Source organism: Cucumis melo, chromosome 1, assembly GCF_025177605.1.
Source record: "Cucumis melo cultivar AY chromosome 1, USDA_Cmelo_AY_1.0, whole genome shotgun sequence".
Classification (NCBI taxonomy): Eukaryota; Viridiplantae; Streptophyta; class Magnoliopsida; order Cucurbitales; family Cucurbitaceae; genus Cucumis; species Cucumis melo.
The window spans coordinates 38,004,440-38,027,251 of record NC_066857.1 but is presented as its reverse complement, the minus strand read 5'-3'; the positions used below and the strand labels follow the sequence as shown (position 1 = coordinate 38,027,251).

The 22,812-nt window shown below is 34.9% G+C and overlaps 3 protein-coding genes across 9 annotated transcripts; 2 read left to right on the top strand and 1 right to left on the bottom strand.

Annotated features, from left to right (window-relative positions):
- Positions 1-5,497: 5,497 nt before the first annotated feature.
- On the top strand, positions 5,498-11,095 carry LOC103500783 (casein kinase 1-like protein HD16). 5 transcript variants are annotated; one of them, XM_008464209.2, is made up of 17 exons: positions 5,498-5,646; positions 5,839-6,295; positions 7,650-7,781; positions 7,879-7,952; positions 8,032-8,101; positions 8,203-8,258; positions 8,350-8,421; positions 8,547-8,641; positions 8,722-8,785; positions 8,905-9,034; positions 9,116-9,334; positions 9,437-9,579; positions 9,769-9,943; positions 10,073-10,163; positions 10,313-10,470; positions 10,547-10,735; positions 10,816-11,095. In XM_008464209.2, the coding sequence occupies exons 2-17, from the start codon at positions 5,861-5,863 to the stop codon at positions 10,873-10,875; spliced, it is 2,163 nt and encodes a 720-aa protein (XP_008462431.1). In that variant the 5' UTR covers positions 5,498-5,646; positions 5,839-5,860; the 3' UTR covers positions 10,876-11,095. The 5 variants fall into 5 exon arrangements, with proteins under 5 accessions (XP_008462431.1, XP_008462429.1, XP_008462432.1 ...); XM_008464210.3 differs by having other exon boundaries at positions 5,508-5,646; positions 5,834-6,295; XM_008464208.3 differs by having other exon boundaries at positions 5,508-5,646; positions 5,722-6,295.
- LOC103500784 (protein SAWADEE HOMEODOMAIN HOMOLOG 1-like) lies at positions 11,041-15,393 on the bottom strand. 2 transcript variants are annotated; one of them, XM_008464213.3, is made up of 9 exons: positions 15,216-15,393; positions 15,005-15,090; positions 14,857-14,902; positions 14,570-14,774; positions 13,976-14,036; positions 12,320-12,371; positions 11,973-12,116; positions 11,457-11,576; positions 11,041-11,371 (listed from the first exon to the last, which is right to left on the bottom strand). In XM_008464213.3, exons 1-9 carry the CDS (start codon positions 15,276-15,278, stop codon positions 11,309-11,311), a joined length of 840 nt encoding a protein of 279 aa, XP_008462435.1. In that variant the 5' UTR covers positions 15,279-15,393; the 3' UTR covers positions 11,041-11,308. The 2 variants fall into 2 exon arrangements, with proteins under 2 accessions (XP_008462435.1, XP_008462434.1); XM_008464212.3 differs by lacking the exon at positions 12,320-12,371 and adding an exon at positions 12,196-12,265.
- Positions 15,394-17,371: 1,978 nt separating this feature from the next.
- LOC103500782 (NADP-dependent malic enzyme 4, chloroplastic-like) lies at positions 17,372-22,764 on the top strand. Of its 2 annotated transcripts, XM_008464206.3 has the most exons (19): positions 17,376-17,790; positions 18,546-18,666; positions 18,766-18,840; positions 19,098-19,249; positions 19,345-19,450; positions 19,619-19,684; positions 19,946-20,041; positions 20,126-20,197; positions 20,305-20,388; positions 20,466-20,564; positions 20,693-20,740; positions 20,880-20,933; positions 21,036-21,134; positions 21,222-21,311; positions 21,396-21,473; positions 21,577-21,651; positions 21,746-21,836; positions 22,151-22,279; positions 22,366-22,764. In XM_008464206.3, exons 1-19 carry the CDS (start codon positions 17,708-17,710, stop codon positions 22,452-22,454), a joined length of 1,707 nt encoding a protein of 568 aa, XP_008462428.1. In that variant the 5' UTR covers positions 17,376-17,707; the 3' UTR covers positions 22,455-22,764. The 2 variants fall into 2 exon arrangements, with proteins under 2 accessions (XP_008462427.1, XP_008462428.1); XM_008464205.3 differs by having other exon boundaries at positions 17,372-17,790; positions 21,222-21,473.
- Positions 22,765-22,812: the final 48 nt, after the last annotated feature.

Sequence of the window (22,812 nt, the reverse complement as noted above, 5' to 3'; positions counted from 1 at the left end):
CAAGCAAGAGGCAATTTTTTTTTGCTACTATTATTATAATTGTTGGTTTTTCAAAAAAAGAATAAATTAATGGATGGATGGATGGATGGAGAACCGGAGACTTACCTCTTAAGGCATCTGAAAGCATTTTTTGAGAGTCGAAACCTAAACCCAACAAAAATATTCGTCCCAAAAGCACTCCCCCACAAGTATGATTGAAATCCAACCCTCCATTTTCCAATACCCTTTCATTTCCAGCTTTACTACCTCAGAAATCAAACATTACTTGACTACCAACCCTACCTTCCACTTTTGAATATTCTCAACATATTTCTCTAACCAATAAATTAGTTGATTGAGATGCACTAAATCTCCCATCTGACGTTTCAAATTTAATTTACCTTTTAAGTGAATTATGGTATATTTATACCATCTTATTTTTCCTTTTGGGTCCCTCTACTATTTTCTAGTAATAACAAAGTTTCATACATCATCATATGAGATTGTTCAATTTGAACATCAAACTTTTAGTAGCTTTGTTTTTTTCATATATCCCTAAAGATAGTTGTCATCCTTTATAGTTTTAATGATTTTATCCAGACAATTCTATTAATGGTTTAAGGAAAGTGTTATATATATAAATCATCTTATAGACGTATTATTGATGATCTATATATACACAAATGCTAGTCAAAGTTAATAAAATTATATTTCTCATTTACTTGTAGATATAGATAATATATGTTCGTGAACGGCCACATAAACTATATATATCATTATTTCTTCTACTATTCCTTTATATGTACATTAATTCTTTAGTTTCACGACAAATTGAATAAATTAACTTGAGATAACAACATTGACGTAATTCAAAATAAAAAAAAAAAAACAAAAACTAAGAGTTTGTGGGGAGTTTAAATCTTGCAATGCCGAAAAATATAATTAAATGTAGTCATATGTGACGTCTCTCCTTTTGCACTTTAATATTTTGGCACATGATTAGTGTATTTACATCTTTTCATATGTAGAGTTATTTTTATTCATGTCAAATACTGTCATTTCAAGCTTTGTATGAATAAATTAAACTTAAGTGGCCCCAAATTGTAATTGCATATCATCAGCACATTGATTTAATTCCTCTTTTTCTTTCCGCAAAGAAGATGATTGAAGAAAAGTTAGAGATTTATTTATGTATAAAGAAATTTTCCAGGAAAGACTTCTAAAGCTAAATCTATATGTGTCATGTTGTCAACGAGTATCACATTTCTCCCACACATTACATATTATCGCTCTTAATCTTTCCAAAGCTCCGTATTTTAGCAAACAAATTTTACTTTCACCCTTAATTTAAACTTTCTTATGGCCGAAATCTACTTCTTTATTATATTACTTGAAATATATATGAATGCTAATACAAACAAAAATATTAATATATGAAGTTCTTATTTATTGACAAATTAAATAGGTGTAGAATAGGGTTGCACTGATAAGTAAATGAGAAAATTTTATTCGATGTGTGTGATTGTTTTGATATCTCACCACAATAATTTTCTACAATCTAAAAGAGCGGCTGCGAGAGTTCTAATGGTGTAGAGAATAGAAAAAATTGCACAAACTATCTACGAATTATTGGGTTTATTATAAATCATATTTGTAAATTAATTAGTTTGCTATTTGTTATAATCAACCCATATGTTAACATTGATATTGATATATTTGTAGAATTATAATATTTTGATATGTATTTGATCACATCAATATTGATTTCAAATGTTTGAAGAGTGATGTTAAATTGGTTAATTTATGAGCTTTCGGTAATTTAATTATTTGCTTTTGGAATTTAGCAGTTAAACAAGATGGAATGAATTGGAAAGTAAAGATAAATATAAAATTCTGAAAACTATATAATAAAATTTGAATAAAGTAGAATGGATGAAATTAAAAGTTGTAATTATAAAAACATGATAGAGTTGTGTTTTGTGGTAGAGAAAAAGTAATAAAAGAAAACAAGGTGCGCGGCCCCAACGTTGAGGGAACTAATTGGGTGAAAACCTCGAGCTTTGCAACTTCCTCTGGCTCAACCCTAATGGAAAAGCGTCAAAATTTTAAAGCCAACTTCTGCTTTTTGTAAAAGCTCAACTGGTGCAAATATTTTTCCTTTCCCCATCTACCCCACTAACTTCTGAACATTGGCTGCATAATATTCTTTACCTAATTCAAAACCTTACTTTCACCACCCTCTACAACTCTAAATTTCTAATTATGTTCAGTTTTGTGTTATATATGCATGCATCAATCTACTTTTTTGCATTATATAATTACATCCATGTTTTTTTTTTTTTTTTTGACGTTGGGACAGCCTAATTGAAATAAAAGTTCATGTAATTAAGATGAAAATATTATTATCCAGATAGACATGCAATTTAACTTCTCTATTTTATAAAGATTGTGAAAACATTCATGGATCATATCGTAATTTCTTTTATTTAAACTGAATATTTATATAGATCACTTATGAACTATGATGTAATATTAGATAACATAAGATTCAATTTCAAAATTAATTTCAAACAAAAAAAAAGTAACTTATTTATTTTTTATTACAAATAGTGTGAATTTTTTTTTTTTTTTTCATTTCCATCTTAGTTTGAAATGATCACGGATTGTTCTGTTTATATAATTACGTTTGGATGTTATGATGATGTAGGGTGGTAGTCAAATCATTAGGAAGTGAGTTTTGACATTATAAAATGGAAATCTAATTTAATCAAAGTTAGTGCCTTAGCGTGGTGGAGGTGTGGGCAAATTTAGTTGTTTCTAGAAAAGTTTAAGAACTTGAGGTAGTCAAGTCAGCCCTTGGCACGTACGTATGTGTTAATTGCATGAAAGTTAAAATTTAAAGATTGAAAGGTGGCACAATATATATATATATATATATATATATATATATATATATGCAATGTGTCGTGTGGAGAGGGATTGATTATATATAGATGCAAGTGTATAGCCTCTCATATTGAGACCATTGTTTATAATTTGTTGTCTTAATTTATTTAATCATATTTTGATCTAATATATATATATATATATACACACGTAACATGAATCTGTAAAAAAGCTAGAAAAGAAATACAAAATTGTTTTGAAAATGGTTTCTACAAACTCACACGGCTGCCAACTTGGCTAAGCAATGGAGTTGGGAAAAGGGTGTAAGTTAAATGTCAAAACCTTACTTTTTGTTGTTTAAAAGAAAGCTTTAGGAGTTGAAAAACCAACAACAACTTTTTTCAAAATTCAAACCATTGGTCCAATAATTGAAATTTTTTCTACCACCATAAACTAGGCTCTCCAATCTTCATTGCCTGCTTTTACGACGAAGATGTTCAAAGACCATTCTAGAATTTTATTATATTTTTACAAAATTACATGTAATTAATACCTTTTTATTCATATATATATATATATATATATATATATATATATTTAAAACTCTATAATTCTTTTAATAAGCTCAAAAAATAAAAGGAGGTTGCAAGACAAAGCCAAATTAACGTGGCCGCCCAAAAAATAAAGGCAACCACATTTTCTCCCTTCCCGTATAGTAGTAAAGATTAACAAGCAAACAGCAAACACAATTTGAACGAGAAAAAGCTATTTTCTTTCCATTGAAAAGCTGATTTAAAAAGCATTGGCTTTTTGGGGCCACTTTCACTTTGAAATATATATTTTTTTTAACGTTGTAATAATCATAATAATATGCCTATTTAATAGTAAAATCATTATTAAATTTTGGTGTGCGTAATAGACGGGGAATAAAATACGCCGTGCTATCACCACCAACGTAAGACCAAGAGTATGCAAATTATTTTTGTTTCATGATATCCAGATGTCGGCCCCAAACCAAACCATTAGCCCTCTTGCTTTGCTACTAAGTACTATTAATTGTCACTTAATCAAAGAAACAAAAGCACTGTCCTTGTTTGTCAAATATAATATTCTTTTAGAAAAGGAAAAAAAAAAAAAAAAACAACAACTATTTGTTTGTTTAGGATATATATTGTATTCTTAGAAGTAGTATATCAATTCAGTTAAAGAAATAATCTTAATCCCACAAATGAAGTTGTTTTTAACTATCATCAAATACTCTCATGTTTACCAAATTTTCTTTTTCAAAAAGTAAGTTTTGTTGCTTTTAAATATTTCCTTTACCATTTTACCTGTAATGAATGACATGCGTATGAGAAGTTAAAAAGATAATATATATCCTAAAAATTGTCTCATAATTCGCTTATCCAATACACCTCAATTAGTTTATTCATTGAAATTTCAATTTTATATAAAAATATATTTGTGTCTTTTCATATCCAATACGCTTTGAGTTATATTCATTTGTATCAAGTACTTTATTTCTGTTAATTAATGATATTTTCTTTTAAACTTTGGAGAAACATTTTCCTTGTTTGTTTGCGTAGATTTTGAAAATAAAATTATTTTGAAAAGTGAGCAACTGCTATCAACTTCCTTTACATACATCTTTTGGTGTTATTATTGCTGTTGTTATAAAAATAATTGGTGGAAGGGATTGGAACGATAAATTGGATCATATTTGACTTACTACATTCTAGTTGGTATAACAATTAAATCTAAATTACTTACGGATATAACACAATATATTATAATTTTTAGATATAAAAAAATTAAAATGATGATTTTGAAATCTATTACTGATCTATCAATGGTAGACTAGGGGCGAGCGTAATAAACCGAAAAATATATTTGATGGACCAAAATACCGATCAAACTAAAGACGATCCGTCTTAGATAAGAAGAGATCTAGTCAATGTCAGTTTGGGAAAAATTCAAACCAACATCATTTCTAAAGAATATCAAAGGTTTAAATCAACCTAAACCAACTGATCGACCAATCAACATTCGTTTTGTACTTCTTTGTGGTTGGGGTTGGTCAGGTAGAAAAATTGTTTGATGTTTGCTCCTATGGTAGTTAATGTCATTATAGATTTGGGTATAATTGTAATTATGTTAAAATATTACTATTAACTTAATTATTATACCTAAAAGTATAAAAGAAAATATACAATTAAGCTTCCCTAAAATAAAATGGATAGTTGCAAATGTAGCAATTATATTCAAAATAATTAAATATATAGCAACATTTTAAAAAAATTGCAATCAACGATAGAAGTATATCACTGATAGACTTTACTATATTTGCAATTTTTTTAAAATATTGCTACATACTTAATAATTATTCTAAAAATTGCTACCTATTATAATTATCCAAAATAAAATATATACTTGTTAAATTCATTAATCCCGTAATTCAAAGACCCAGTTCGGCTGAAGAGGTTGGGCTATGACTTAAAAAATGGGACCGTGCCGGACCAAGAATAAAAAGATGTGGAGGCCCATTGATGATAAAACTGCGTATTGGGCCGAGCTGTGGGTATGGGCCGTACCCGGTTTAATGATAAACTGACACGTCGTACGGCTTTAGACTGCGCAGGCACTTGAACCCTTTTCCCTCTCGGTCACCGTCGCGATCTCTCTCTCTCACTCTCTCTCATATCCTCCCGCGCTCGATAACGAAATTTCACGCCCGGTGATTCTATTGCGAGACATCTCTTGTTAAGCCAACTGCGGCGTATGGTACGTTCCTCTGAAAGTTTTGGTTTCATTTCTTTCTTTGCGGCTCATCTTTTATTGTCCAAATCGGCATTCTAGGGTTGTATATTTGCCTGTATTGGTCGTGGTTTTGAGTTTGAGGAGTAAACTAGGGTTTTGGCGTTACGGTGGATTTATGAGGACAATTTTGTTCTCCGTTTGGTGTTTTGAGGGTAGGATGATTCTTGAAGGATGAACGATGCCGGTACTGCGTAGCGGAGTGCGCAGGGGCCGGGCAAAGCAGCAGAAAGACGCGTTGAGTCCGATCGAGCCAGAAGGCGAGGCCATTGCGACTAGAACAAGAAGGAGAAGGAAGGCTGCGGCTGCAGTAGAATTGGTTCCTAATACTAACGAGAAACAGTTGCAAGAAGGAAACGATCAGCAGCTGCCACCTGTCGATGATAAGGTAGCTGCTGTCATAGCGATTCCGGAGGAGCATCGGGTGTCAAAGGAAGATTTTCGTGTCAGAGGTGGAGACCAGCTTGGTATTGGTGAGGTAGGAGGCGCTGCTGGTGGAGCTAAGAAGGAAGAATTAGGGGAGAAGAAAATGAATGATCGTGACAGTGGAGCAGGAAGCAACGATAAAGCTCACGCTGTTGAAGAGGAGGGAAGCACAACACCACTTCCTGAGAAGGTTAGTACTTCTACAGCTGCAGTACTAAGTTAAAAGTGCGGACTCGATGCGTTGTTTGCTGCATGTATTGATCGATCTGCGGGTTAATGTTACATAGTTTTTGTTTTTTGTGGTGGATGAAGGACTATGTATTGGAACAGACTCTCCAATCGAAAATCCAAATATGGTGCACATTTCTCTCAGTTTATGACAAACTTTTTATTGGATGTCTCGTGATACTGGATTTCATGGGAAAATGTTTTTTCACAATGCTTGGTGAAAAAAAAAATCTCCTCTCTATTTGTTGAGATCCAATATGGAGTTGAAGTTTGGATATTTAGGGTTCCGTTTGGAGTTCTTATTGATTCTAAATTCGATCACCATTAGGGCTTTCTAGGAAATTAAATATCGTTTAAGAATTAAGAAAGTTAGGGTCCATACTATTTCATTTGTTGCTGGAGATAATTGGTGCAGGAAGTAGCATATAATTGTTTTTTAGTACAATAGGGGTGGGAAATTCAAACTAGAGTTTAGAGCCCTTGGTCACTAACACATACTACATTTCAGTTGTGTAATGCTCACTTTGGCAAGTAATGGTACATAATTATTTTAGTTACTTCACTATTTTTTAACTGATCACTTAGCTTGTTAGCTGTCTTGATATCATGTTTGGAATTTTTCTTTTTTACTATAGAATTGCATAATCCATCTTCGTTTCACACCTATACATATACCTATATTTCTTAGAAAGATTGACGATAAATTGAAGTTGGACAAAGATTCCAGAGAAGCTTGGCTGCTATTAGCCGGGTCATTTAGATATGTAAGATGCTAACCAGGTTTTTTGTCATCTCATCTCTGATCATATCCTTATTTACTGGCTATGTTGAATGTGGTCATTTGGTAGCTGCAATTTTCCATGGGCGCTCTTGATTTTTTCTTGAAGTGGATACTTTGCATTACTTTCAATTTCAGTCATTAGCATTTCTCATGCTTCTATTCATACTCTGGTTTTCAACACTAATGTGCATTTTCATTCACCTTGCCATCATTAGGGTGTCATTATTTTACTAGCTTGAGAAATAACAAAAATGCTCAGATTGTAGTTTCATGCTTGTGCTAATTTTTTTTCTCTGCGAGGCTGTCTTCTTGCAGTAGGCACTTTGGTCTTTGAGCTTTGTAATTGTAAAGATATATTGTTTGTTTGTTCGTTTTTTTTTTCCCAAATGCTATCCTTTATAAATAATGTAGCAATGGTGCAGCCGAAGTCAGAGTTTATGATCTCTTCCTTTCTAGAAAAGGGTTTTTTTTTTTTAAGGAGAAGCTTCGTTTATTGTTAGCCCATTATAATCTTTTCCATAAAAAAATCCTGCAGATTCAGGTGGGTGGTTCTCCACTCTACAGGATCGATAGGAAGCTGGGTAAAGGTGGATTTGGACAGGTTTATGTTGGACGGCGTGCTTCCGCTGTTAATACAAACGAGAGAACTGGCCCTGGTGCTGTGGAGGTAAGCATCAGGAAAAATACGATTCACACATAGGTTCCCACCCCATTCTCTCCCTCTCTCTGCATGTGTTGCAATGAACAAAATTTCTGATATTTAGGTGGCTTTGAAATTCGAGCATAGAAGTAGCAAGGGATGTAATTATGGACCACCTTATGAGTGGCAAGTTTACAAGTGAGTGATTCTATAATCTCTCTTCATCTATTTTTCTTTATTGTTTTTTGGTGATTCTTATACTATATCAATCCCACAGTACTCTTGGTGGTAGCCATGGTGTTCCTCGGGTGCATTACAAGGGGAGACAAGGTGACTACTATATTATGGTATGTTCCTACGTGTTTCTCTCTAGTTTTCCTTTTGGTTGCATCTTCATTGTTTTGAAGGTCATATTTACTGGTCTATAAGTGTAACTTTAATCTCTCAGGTTATGGATATGCTTGGGCCGAGCTTGTGGGACGTCTGGAATAATAACGCTCATACGTGAGTAAAAAAGAAACTTTTCTCAACATCCATTTGAACCTTGAGTATTATTTTTTAATAATAAAAATAATATATATTTTTTTTATTTCAGAATGTCTGTTGAAATGGTTGCATGCATTGCTATTGAAGCAATATCCATATTGGAAAAAATGCACTCTCGTGGGTAAGGGTTCTGTTGGGAGGCATTTAGATATTGTGTAAGCTTGTGCAAACGGTACATGTCTCACGTTTGCAAATCTTTTTTTTTTTATCATTAGTATACCTAATTTATTATTCTCTCTCTGTTAGGTATATTCACGGTGATGTCAAACCTGAAAATTTTCTGCTTGGTCCTTCAGGGACCCCGGATGAAAAAAAGTTGTTTTTGGTTGATCTTGGCTTAGGTATATTATGACTTGCATCTTTTGTCATTTAATATTCATTTTTAGCATCTTGCACTACTATTTGTTTTTATCGCTTTCAGCAACTAGATGGCGCGATGGTTCTGGCCAGCATGTTGAATATGATCAGAGACCTGATGTATTCAGGTGCACCTTTATCCTGTTTTTATTTTATAGATCTCTGCTATTTTTCATCCTTAAGTTCTTGTATTCCTGGTACTGTCTGTTATTGATGGTCTTGGTTCGTTTCTGTTCTGTTTTAACAGAGGAACAGTGCGCTATGCTAGTGTACATGCTCATTTAGGGAGAATCGGTAGCCGGAGAGATGATCTAGAATCTCTTGCCTACACACTAGTTTTCCTTCTTCGGGGTCGCCTGCCATGGCAAGGATATCAGGTTGATCCTTTCTTAAGTTGTATAGACTGTTTTCTCCTGTATATACGCACATGCAAGACTTAACCGTGATGCTGGTTACAGGGAGAGAATAAAGGATTTCTGGTTTGCAAGAAGAAGATGGCTACTTCTCCTGAAACTTTATGTTGCTTTTGTCCGCAACCCTTCAAACAGTTCGTTGAATATGTGGTGAACTTGAAGTTTGATGAAGAACCTAATTATGCAAAATATATTTCACTTTTTGATGGAATCATTGGCCCAAATCCTGAGATCAGGCCAATAAATACAGATGGTGCTCAAAAGGTATGCCGTAAAAGCACATAAATGATTATAGATATTTATGGCCTCCTATTTAGATGAGTTTGGGGTGTGATAGGATCTAACTTTCTGAAGCTCCTTCTGAAGCTCATTTGTCAGGTAGGACATAAGCGAGGCAGATTGACTTTGGAGGAGGAGGAGGATGAACAACCAAAGAAGAAGGTTCGGATGGGCATGCCTGCAACACAATGGATCAGTGTGTATAATGCTCGGCGGCCTATGAAACAAAGGTATTTATTCATAAAATGATAGATTGTGCTTTATCCACATTGAGATGCATAAACTATATTCATAAATTAGACCCCATGTTTGTTTCTGGGTCACTGCATAATTCCGAAAGGTATTTACTGTATCATCTTTTCAAGACGTGGTAAAATTGATCTCACCTGTTTGAAATAATAAATTATTTTGTTGTGTAGGTATCACTATAATGTAGCTGATGCAAGGCTTGCGCAGCATATAGAGAAAGGGAATGAGGACGGCTTGTTTATAAGTAGTGTAGCCTCATGTCAGAATTTATGGGCCTTGATAATGGATGCTGGCACTGGGTTTTCATCACAAGTTTATGAACTTTCACCCCATTTTCTTCACAAGGTAACTTACTTTTATCCCCCATCAGAATGGCATCAATAATTTTTGTACCATCACACGAACTTATCTCATTTAACCTTTTAACTTCGATGGGTACAATTTATTTATTGACGATTGGGTTTGTGAATGAAGGAATGGATCATGGAGCAATGGGAAAAGAACTATTATATTACAGCAGTAGCCGGAGTCATCAATGGCAGCTCATTGGTTGTAATGTCGAAGGGTCAGTTTGAATATTTTACCATCTTCAGTTGTAGAGTTCTCATGATTTTATTATTATTATTATTATTATTATTATTATTATTATTATTATTATTATTATTATTATTATTATGTTTTTAAATGTTAATCGAGTCAATTTAATGATTCCAGGCACCCAGTACTTGCAACAGTCATACAAAGTCAGTGATTCTTTTCCATTCAAATGGATAAACAAAAAGTGGAGGGAGGGATTCTATGTAACAGCAATGGCCACCTCGGGAAGTAGGTGGGGCGTCGTAATGTCCCGTGGATCAGGATTTTCTGATCAGGTAATTTTTCGCAGCTTTGCCAGCACTACAAAATGGCAATATAGTTACAGAACTGACAGGGGTTCTCAAATTTCAGGTGGTTGAATTGGATTTCTTATATCCTAGTGAAGGTATTCACCGCCGATGGGACTGCGGGTACCGAATCACGGCAACTGCAGCAACCAGTGACCAAGCAGCCTTTGTTCTTAGTGTGCCAAGACGAAAACCTGCTGACGAGACTCAAGAGACTCTGCGAACATCTGCGTTTCCGAGTACCCATGTCAAGGTAGTATAAAACTGAGTTTAAATCTGTTAATGCTTATTGTTAAATCATCTAAATGTATCGGTCATTCTCTCCATTTACAGGAGAAATGGGGAAAGAACCTTTATATTGCATCCGTATGTTATGGAAGAACAGTTTCGTGATGAGTGAGAAGCTTCTATTATCCGTCTGTCCTAACAAAAAAAGAGAGAAAGGCACATGATGAGACCCAAGCTCAGAACAACAGCTTTTGAAGACCTTAGTCTGAGTTAAATGTAATTAAGTTAGTTTAGTTATTATCTGTTAGGATGCTTTGTGAATTATTGCCATTTATAGAAAAATATGCATTATTATCGATCAATGATAATTTATATAGCCTTACAACTTTGGTTTTCATATCTCTCTCCTCCCTAACAAACATAATACAAAGCAACCGAAGCCACTTCCATTGATTCTTCGGTAAAGTGGGGCCTCTCTTGTTCTTCAGTTTTAATAAGTGGCCCCAGACCTCAACAAGTTCTTATCCTAAATGAGAACATCAACCTTCCAAATGTACTTTTTGAGGATAAAGATCTGGGTTTCTGTTTCTAGGATGCATTAAATTCGGTCAGAGTTGAACGCGGAAGGCCTGCAGCACAATCTCCCTATATGCACTTTTTCCTAAGCAAAGAAAAGAAACAGGCCAGCATGCATGAGGATCTATGAATATTCGTTTCAAAGATGGTTAAATTAGTTGCTTTCCTACCTCATAGTGATCATGCTCATAGCGTACCACAAATATGCATCGACAACCACCAATATCATGTAGCCTCCTCTGAATTTCCACAACATATGCATCGAAGTAGAGTGCATGATCTTGTCTTTCCTGTGTAATGAAAGCCATAACACCATCCAAAGTGAGATTATATATAATTTCAAACATTTGTAGCACCAAGTACTATTTGTTGTCACCATTTTAGTTTTTACAACAATAATAAGGAACAAAGCTTTTCTGGCAGCCAAACTATTTGTTGCTTTGAAACATTTGCATGCAACCCATCGCTAAAAAACTCAATTTGGAAGTGAATTTGGGAACAAAGGATTCCTACAAGGGTCACTTGGTTGAGACATCTTCGCCCCTTTAAGTTTTAAGGCTTTTTGTGTGTGGGGTGAGGGTGGAGGGGTCCATTTCACGTCGGTGGTTTTTATTTCTTCTACACTTCTTTTCCTTTTCATATATCAGTAGAATAATAATAATGAATAATGAATAACATAGAGTTACCCGGAAACATAAAACAAGATCTCCAACTTTCACTCTGTAACACTCAGAAGATTCCAAAGGTATAGACCGATCACGCACTCCTCTTGCAACATTAACCCACTCATCCTCATCCTTTCCGAAACCAGCATATCGAACTCGAGCATCCTGTGAAGTTTGTTGCAATAGCATAAAAAGCACAACAGATCATGAGGCTTTTCTCTTCAACGTCTAAATATTTGCTTACTTTTTTTCCAGTGGTTTCATAATGATAAACCACAGTAGAAAAACAATGGCGTAATTTGTGCATTTGCAACCTACAGGCAACAGCAGTCTAAATAAGTATATGAATTGTGTGGGAAAAATCTTACTAGTTCTCCATGGCAATTAATTCGGTAGGTGAGGAAGGAAGCTACGTCATACCTAAGGAATCAAAAGAATATTAGTAAGAAACATACGTGTCTTAACCAAAACAGATTATGCAGCAAAGTGCTTGCTGAAAGCAGAATAAAGTGAATCTTGAAATATTAATGCTTTTCTGTAAACCATCAAGTTGACACTCTATGAGACAAGCCTTCTCATAGATATATATGATAGGTCCATTATGTATGCCATTGTCCATATATACCTACTAGTAATCGTTTCATGGAAACTTATCTCAGTTGTTTTGCAGTGAACTACCTAAATGTTGGTTTAGGTGGATTCCATGGGCAGAGTATTGGTATAACACCACCTCTCATATCTCTATTAATGCTACGGCATTTCAGGTACTCTATGGCAGTCGCAGACCACCAACAGCAATAGTCTCCTATGATGATAAAAAAAAACGACGAATGACACTTTAGAGCAACAACTAATTGATAGGGAACACGCTTTACTAGCCCTTAAAGAACACTTGTTGCAAGCTCAAGAGAGAGAAGAATGTGACGAATAAGAAAAGAGGGGAGGTTCTCTCTGAAAAGGCAGATTTGGTTTTTCTCAAACTCCGAACATATTGACAGTGAACGTTAGCTAGAAAACATTGTAAAAAGCTTTCTCCAAAATTTTATGGGCCCTTTAAGATAGTTGAAAAGGTTGGGGTGGTGGCTTACAAGCATGGAATTTAGTACAGAGAATGATGGTTACGGAAATGTGAGAATTAGTGGGAATCATGAGAAGGATGCACACCATGGCTTTGGGGACCATATGGAGAAAGAGGTTTAAGAGAGGTTTTGGGGTGCTTGGGTGAATTATTGAGAATTTTGTCATTAAGCTTAGCTGGTGCGAAAGGATTTCAAGCCCTCTAAAAAGTGCTGGTTTGCTTGTTCTTTAATTTCTTTGTTCTTGTTGAAATCTGGAATTTATCACTGTATTTTTCCTTGAAGGTTTATAAATAAATTCATCAGAGCGATCTTGAGAGTTTTGTTGTGTATTTTTCTGTGCACGGATTTGGATACCTAAAAGCACATCTGAATGATGACACCGACTGTACATAGAGCAAGATAACTAAACATATACATTATGAGTTAGTATCCAAATACATTATGAGTTAGTCGAAGCAGGAAATGATATAGAGCTTTTGGACATGTATAGCACCCAAAAGTGTTCATGATGCATCAACTTAGCATTGGCATGAGAGTGAGAAAATTGAGTATAAAAGTTAGATGACAGAAAAACTAAGACTGAATACAACACATTTGCAACAAGTTTACCATGCAAACATTACTATCAAGAGTGCAACATCCTGAATGACTGAGAAGATAGCATTGTTTATATGGAGATTTGTCTTCCACTTGTTTCTTTAAGTGGGAAATGAAAATAAACTCAAGACACTTGTTCGATTCTAGCTATGATTACTGGTAACTAAACTGATGCACTAGATCCAACTGGGGAGCACTTGCTGTCTACCTGATGTATTCCAATGGATTCAATGTCATTTACAGTCTAGGAACCATGGAAATGGTGCTTGTATGTATATGAAAATATGAATCCATCACAGATCAAGCTCATAAAACAGTTCTATATTCTCTTCTCTATATTTTTCTCACCAGGCATGGTCTCTTGACGAAAAGGCCTCAAATGCTAACTCCGAAAGATCAGTTGCCTTGCCTGCGTTAAAATTTTCAAGTAATGATATTAAAAAAGTCAACAGTTTATATTGGAACTGGACAGGTTTCAAGTTTGCCAACACGTATGAAAAGTGATAATTGGTGAAGAATTGCAAATTGTAGTATCCTGGCCTTGGCCAAAGCTCAAATCATGCAAGGACACACGGCAGATTTCAATTCACAATGAAGAAACTCTACACGTGCAATGCACAAAGTACTAACCAAGTTTAGGCGTCTTTCTACTTAAAATCCCTTGATAAAAGACTTGGTTATATAAGCACGACTAAATCTTCAATCATCGTGCACGCTGCTACTTGAATGATTCTAGGCACGAATGAGTTACCAAACATTGTGCAGCCTCTACCACTACCAGCCTAATATTGTGCAACAGAATTAAAAAAACCGTCGCAGAGCCAAAATATATAGTATTACGTATATACCAATAACCGCAGCAATAGGTTGCTGCCTTGGCAGTGGAAAGGAGAACTTCAGATAGCGTTTCCAAAATTCATCAGTTAATGACGCGAAATTTACCTATGAATTCAGGTGGTTCAGATGAAGGCGCGTGAGTTAAAAAATCACTCTCCGAATGATAAAGCAAGAGTTTCGGTGGCGGAGTCGGAGGGGGAGACGATGGCGAAGGTGGAAGTTCAGGCGGAGGCGGAGGTGGAGGTGGAGGCCGAGCTTTCTTAGAACTACTTCGCAATTCCTTTCTTCGATTCTCAAACCAGGCATGCACCTAGGGCACATAAGAATTACAAAACATCAAGAAAACAATGAAAAAAAGTAGAATGTGGATTCTAATAAAAAAAATCGAATACATGTTCTGCAGTGACGGGAGATTTTGCAGCGCGCCACGGAGAGCAACTGCAAGAAAGAGAGAGCATAAAAAGAAAGACATGATGCTCGACTGCAAAAGCATTGGTTTGAAGAATCGGTCGAAGCTTTTAGAAAACTAGGCCCGCAAACCTGAAATGAAGCGCGACATCTTGGAAGAACTCTTGACCAAGTGTTTGATCTCCAGAGTCCTTCAAGATATTATCCATCTCCACAATCTGCAAAAATAGCGGCAGAGAAAAATGGTGTAATGAATTTCTGCACACAACCCGAACGGGGAAAGTAGACTCGATCGGAAGCATCGATTGAAAGACATGAAGTGAAGCATAACATAAGAACTTGCCTCAGCGAGTGTGAATTCGAATGAAGAATCATCTAAAAGTTTTGACGATTTTGGATGCTCCATAAGCAGAAACAGAAGAAACTATGCAAAGCGCGGAAAGAAGAAGTGATTGGAAGTAAGAAGTCCGCTTGTCGGGGTTGAGAACTGAGAACTCCTCCTTATGTCTCTCTTTAAAATCATCAATCTCTCTCTCTATATATATAGTCTATATATATATATATATATATATATATATTTTTTTTTTTTAATTATTTGATTATTTATTTTAACATTTTCAACTTATGACTTCACGATGGATGTTAATATATTGCTTTGATAAGTTGGGTAGGTTTAGGTTTATTCTTTTTCTATATGAAATATTTCTACCTATATTAAATTAATCTATTTTTTATTAGCTTGTTGAAAATGGCTAACAACATAGTTAAAAGGAAAGCAACATCAATGACAATGAGACTCGATCATTAAGCAACATCAGTTTGCTATCTTTTGCACATATGCATCACTTACTTCCTTCATCCATTTAACCTATATTTGAGAACAGTAATGTGGCTCCATAGCTAAGCCACCTTCGTTCGGTAACCTTTTGCATGCTTTTGTCATGTGTATCGCATATTCCCTTCATCCATTTTCTTAAAGGTTAAGTTTATTAATACAACTTTCGAAACTTTAGAGGTTTTTTTTCTAACAGAGCTATTCTAGCAATTTTTAATTAACGATAGATACATTTTTTTCGTTCAATTTGTTTTAAGTTTAAAGTTATTTTTTAAACAAAAAATATAAAGTTTAGAGATATTATCAATAATTTAGGATAAAAATATTTAGATAAAGAAAAAGATGATAGTATAGATCCACTAAATAAGAAATGAGAATAAAATTAGTATCATCTTGAGTGAAACTTAAAATGAGAACGAGAATGTTGATTTTTGGTTGTTTCAATTACGTTTTCATTGTTAATATAGTAAACATGGTGAATAGAATAAAAGTAAAGTGGTATCGCAATTATTATTATTCTTTGATTCTTATACGCGTCGACTAAACATATCTTAATATTCATGTGGATAGAAGTTAGGTTTTTAAACAGGTAGGAGATCATCCTACTCACTGTTGTGCAGTAGAAGTATATATTTACAAATAACTTTATCCTTTTGTTGGTAAACAAGAATCTTATTTGTCAAACCACCACCCTTACAAATTCGTCATCTATATTTTTAACTATATATATATTGTATTTATCTCCAATGTTTGTCATAAAGTCCGTGATTGTCCACATCAATAAAAAGGCTAACCTTTATTGTAAATAAGTCAAAATGAGCAGTGCTTAACCAACCAACACAAGGTTGTATTATTGTCTAAGATATTACAAATTTTCATTTATCTACGTAAAAAATAAACACTTTGTTGCAATAAAATAAAAATAAAGTACTATCTTTACGAAAATACAAAGGTACCCTTTACAAAAGAAAAAATTGCAGTCTTTAGTTTCATTTATACAGAAGATTGATTTTAACCTTCAAGTTCAAATTATTTTTCAGGTAGATCCTCATGGACTTTTGCTATTATGTTGATTTAAAGAAAACTACATGAAAAGGCAATGCATAACATAATATGAGAAATATACGTAATGTCCTCTTTCTTCATTCACACCTTCACAACTCTAATTTCTTGTTCTTTTATTTCATAATTGTTTCACGGTAACCCTAATCCCTAATTTTTTTACTTTTTGCATCTTTATGCTTGTTCACATCGACAAGACAATATGTACACAAACATTATTTTATTGATGAAGTAATTGACAGAATGGTGTTAAAAAAAAAGGGTTATTTTGGAACAAAGTTCAAGCTTTAAAGATTAAAAGGAAACATTTCAAATTTTGGAATATATATATAATAGATAAATTAACAAAAGATGATTTGTCGTTAGATTTGGAACGTGAGATCACCATTTTCGGTGGGTATGAGTAAAAAAAAATGAGGAAGGATATTAATGAAGTTTGAAAAGAAAAATAAAAACATGAGTATTTTGTATAGTATGGTTTAGAGAGAGAGAAAAAAGCGAAGAATTTGAAAGGGAGAGAGAGTTGGGAGGATGTTGAAAGGTGGAAAAGAGAATGGAATCCCACACACCCCATTAAAAGGGCTTTAATTTGTTGTGTTGTTCCTTAATAATCTCTCATTTGTTTCTCTCTTTGTTTTTCCCCACATCCATCCAACCCAAACACTTTCCCCTCCACCACATCCATCACTAATTTCTTCACCTCATTAATTCAATTGTATTGATTCATTCTTTCTCTTCCCTATCTAATTAATTGATAAATCTATCTTCTTCCCCTTTCAGTTTGTTTAATTTTATTTGAACACAACAACAAACACCCGCATTTCCGTTTCCATTTCCTTTTCCATTGTTTCTTCTACTCTTGTAGCTATATCTTTCACAATCTTTCAACTTCAACCTCTCTTCCATCTGTTAGATCAGAGACCACCACGTACGTTTTCATGGAAACCCCATTGAAGGATTCGGTTTTTGATTGCTACGTTGATGACCAGGGTGTCACTCCCTGGACCCTCTCTGTTGCTAGGTCAGACACACGCAGATATATAATTCATATAACTTTTAATTACTTCCTTCATCTTTCTTTCTTTATCTCCCCTACACACACCCCCGCGCGCGCGCACACACACATTATAATGTCAATTCTTAATGCTTTTCCATCCTCAATCCTCCCTCTCTTTTTCAAATAAAATAGCTTGTTTTATTGGTTGCTGTGAGCCTTTGATATGGGCCAAATAAAACTGCGCATTTCTATCTCTTCAAGAGACCACAAAAGAAAAAAGAAAAGGTTTGGCATATTCTACTAGTAAAGGATGAGGTCAAATGTTTAAAAATTTATTATTTTGGCCTTATCTTTTCGTTGTGCCAACCCTTTTCTCTTTTAAGATACGAGAAATGTGCAGTTTTACGTGGGAAAGAGGAATAAAACTATAATATTTGAATATTAAGTTTCAAATTAACTGTTCTTTCATAATAATTTTAATAAATAGGTATTCTAGAAAAAAAAAAGTTTAAAAAATAGCTATAATAATTTTAAACAAATCCTGGTATGCGGCACTCCCATGATTGGTTTGGTTTACCTTATCAACCACCTAAAGACACAGCCACCAATAGGACAATTTTTTCCTCGATAACTTTGGTTTACTGTATTTCAATTCAATTATATAGTTGAATTGGTTAAAGGCATATTCATTGGATTAGGGGTAGTTTCATCTTGAGTCTTTAATTTCTTTCCATAATCATATGACGAGTTGATTGTTTATCATAATTAATTCTCCTTAGTGGATATAATTTACTGCGGGATCCACATCACAATAAAGGTCTAGCCTTCACAGAGAAAGAGAGAGATGCCCACTACTTGCGTGGTCTTCTGCCTCCCACTGTTATTCCTCAAGATCTTCAGGTAATCTAATTCTTCTACTATTTAATTATTTCTCAACTCTAACCTTGGGTCACCCACCTTTTTGGTATATATTTATTTACCTCTCAAATATAATGTTAGGTAAAGAAGTTGTTAAACAACCTACGACAATATCAAGTTCCTCTACAAAAATACATGGCCATGATGGATCTTCAGGTAATAATGTCCTTTTTTTCACGCTTCCCTTAGATTCCACTTCTGATTCTACATGGTGGGCAAGGACTATGGCTAATATATTTCTTACATTTTTTACCCATTTGAATATTTTTGAATGCATCACATCACAAATCACAATGCGGTGTTATTTTGAAATGGCTGTTAATACTAGTATAGTGATCACAATAGTTCCAAAATAATTTGATTTGTCAATTACGGTGAAGTTAAAGTTGATCGATTATATTTACTTTGTTCAGGAAAGCAATGAAAAGTTGTTCTACAAACTTCTAATTGAGCATGTTGAGGAGTTACTTCCAGTGGTCTATACTCCAACTGTAGGGGAAGCATGCCAGAAATATGGAAGTATCGTTAAGCGTCCTCAGGGTCTTTATATTAGTTTGAAGGAGAAGTATGGTTAATCATAGCCTTTCTTCAGTTCTGTGATCTTACATTATTAGTCAAAGTTGCATATAGACTTCCTTACCCTTTTGGCTTCTTGTGCAGAGGGAAGATCTTAGAGGTTTTACGAAATTGGCCTGAGAGGAATATTCAAGTCATTGTTGTCACTGATGGTGAGCGAATCCTAGGACTGGGTGATCTTGGTTGCCAGGTATAATTAATTGTGGGTTATGATTTAAGGATGTATCTTGTTTGCATTTGCTCTTTTAACACAAAATTAAACCTTTTTGTGTCTTTTATTAATCATTAAAGGTATCTGTTATCTTTTTCTTTCGAAACTTGTGCTTTGTAATTTCTAACATTCGATCGAATAATTCAGGGTATGGGAATTCCAGTTGGAAAGCTTTCACTATATACTGCCCTTGGTGGTGTATGTCCTTCTGCAGTAAGTATTTTCTATGCTATTCCTTTTCCAATGGAAATATTCATCCACTTTTCATCTAATTCCTTCATTTTAAAACGTTGGTTCCCTTAATTCTATCAATTCTAACTGAAATGATTCCAGTGATGCAATCACAAAAGTTCTGAATTTGAAAGTTTTTTTGTGGATCATTTTCAACCAATGTGCATAACATTTTGTTGACTTTCTAATTGGAAAAGAAAAAAAAAAAAAGAATTGTCTTATCACAAAGGTTAACTGTTTCAGTGCTTGCCTGTGACCATTGATGTCGGGACGAACAATGAAAGGATGTTGAACGACGAATTTTACATAGGGCTCAGGCAAAAAAGGGCTACTGGTCAGGTCTGTAGTATTTGGTTAACCAGTCGACTCTTTGTGTCTTGTGATAATGCAATGAAGTTTGGACCTTTCTGTTTCTTGCTTTAGGAATACACTGAGCTTGTCCACGAATTCATGGTGGCAGTCAAACAGAATTATGGAGAGAAAATCCTCATTCAGGTACAATTGTAATGATACACAACATAAGTCTTCTAACATTCTGTTACAGCCTTACTAACTTGTTCTTTTGGTTCTTTCCCCCTGATAATGGCCTGCCACATTACCAGTTTGAAGACTTTGCCAACCACAATGCCTTTGATCTGTTAGAAAAATACAGCAATACTCACCTTGTTTTTAACGACGATATTCAGGTTGTTATTCAACGATTCCAGTGTTTTACTTGATATTTCGAATCTGGCATTCTAATGTGTAAACTACTACCGAACAGGGGACAGCATCTGTGGTCCTTGCAGGGGTTGTTGCAGCTTTGAAGCTCGTTGGTGGAACATTGGCTGACCATACATTCCTATTTCTTGGTGCTGGAGAGGTTCTCTTTCCTAAAATATTATAGAAATCTTATTCTATATATTTACACATCAAACTCTCTAAGTAGTCAACTGTCTATGTGCGGACATTTTCTTCTCGATTGACTTCTCTAGCTTTTGTTGCTTATAGGCTGGCACAGGGATTGCGGAACTCATTGCTCTAGAGATATCAAAAAAGGTAATGGTCATGCAATGCTAATTCCTCGTAGTTTTTACAACTTGGAAAGCGATACTGAATCTGATATCAAGGATAATATGTTGTGAGAACCATTAAAGGTTATCACAATAACAAAACTAACTCTGAATTCACTTTGCAGACAAGTACTGCTTTAGAAGATGCTCGCAAGAAAATCTGGCTTGTCGATTCAAAGGTGGTTCAAAGAAAACGAAAGAAGTTTTTCCTTTTGCTACGGTATATATATTTCTATTGACTCCGTTTTTTTTCTTTTAGTGTTAATCTTCTTGTTTTGCAGGGTCTGATTGTTAGTTCTCGCAAGGAATCACTCCAACACTTCAAGAAACCTTGGGCACACGAGCATGAACCAATTAAGGATCTTATTGATGCTGTGAAGGTCTCTTTCTTACCATCTCAATTTTAAAATTTGCATACTAGTACAAAGCCAAAGGTTTCATAGTACTTATCCTCCTATTCGTTTCAGGATATCAAACCAACAGTGTTGATTGGGACATCAGGCGTGGGAAGGACATTTACTAAAGACGTTGTGGAGGCCATGGCTGCCATTAACGAGGTATTCTATTTGCCCACTTGCGTTTTATGTAGATTCAAAAGAGAAATTATGTTGACCGTAATTTTATTGTGGATTATATTGCAGAAGCCGATAATTCTTGCTCTCTCAAACCCCACTTCTCAGTCTGAATGCACTGCTGAAGAGGCTTATACATGGACTGAGGTACTAGATACACACTATACCATGTCCTAGTTTTCGTGTTGTCGATGTTGACCCAATTCTTCTATTTCGACTTCATTTTATATGGTCCTTTTCCTCCTTGCAGGGTCGTGCCATTTTTGCTAGCGGCAGTCCATTTGACCCTGTTGAATACGAAGGAAATGTTTTTGTACCTGGACAGGTTTTATACATGCTCCCGTGTCTAACTTACCTTTTTCTCTTTTTCCCTCAACTGTGTGAGTCTCACCCCATTACTTTTTTCCTGTATTACTCAGGCAAATAATGCTTATATTTTTCCTGGCTTTGGTCTTGGATTGATCATGTCCGGTACCATCCGTGTTCGTGATGACATGCTCCTAGCAGCTTGTAAGTGCAAAAATGACTTCTAGCACTTTGAGTTATTTTGATACACAATTCAAAATGATTGATAGATTTCTAAGTTATGATATACCATCCAGATAAACATAAAGTTGTAGCGTAATATTTTTTATCCTTCATTTCCCCCTCCTCTGAATCTTCTGACCGTGCGAACCAAGACCAAGATCAGATATGGATAGAGCCTTGAGTCATCTGTAGCCTCTTTTGAAGTCGATTCTCAATGCCAAAAGAGTTTCAAGAACAATTATGTATCTTTCAGGCGGGGACAATTTGTTATTAACTTGTTTTTTTTGTTGGAACAGCGGAAGCTCTGGCTGCACAGGTCACTCAAGAGAACTTCGACAAGGGACTCATATACCCTCCTTTTACCAACATTAGAAAGATTTCAGCAAATATTGCTGCAAAAGTAGCTGCAAAAGCTTATGAACTTGGTTAGCTTAGCACCACTCTTTTTGACTTCCATCATTCTCACTACTATCACTAACCAAATGTTTCGCCATTTTGCTGTTGCTCGTAGGTTTGGCGACTCGCCTTCCTCAACCGGAAGACTTGGTGAACCACGCAGAGAGTTGTATGTACAATCCTTCTTACCAAAATTATCGGTGAAGCTGCAAGGTTTCCCCAGTTTTACTTTCTTCCTTCCTTTTTTTTTTCCCTTGTGCGTTCAAATCAAACACACATCAGCTTTTGTCAATTATTTGTTCTCCCCACCAACTTCTGTCCTGTAATTAGTTGATGGGATGAGAAGTACGTGGGTTCTTATGAGGTTGAGAGATCAAACACTGATATATAGTCTGTAGAAGTTCATACTCCCACCCATTTTGTGTGAAATAGAGCCCTTTAATTCTCTCACTGTTCCCTACAAAACCTGGTTCAGTAAGAACATCTCATTATAGCAACGACTTTCCTACTTCAACTTCCTCAATATTTTATACCTTATTTGAGACAAGATATTCTATCTTGT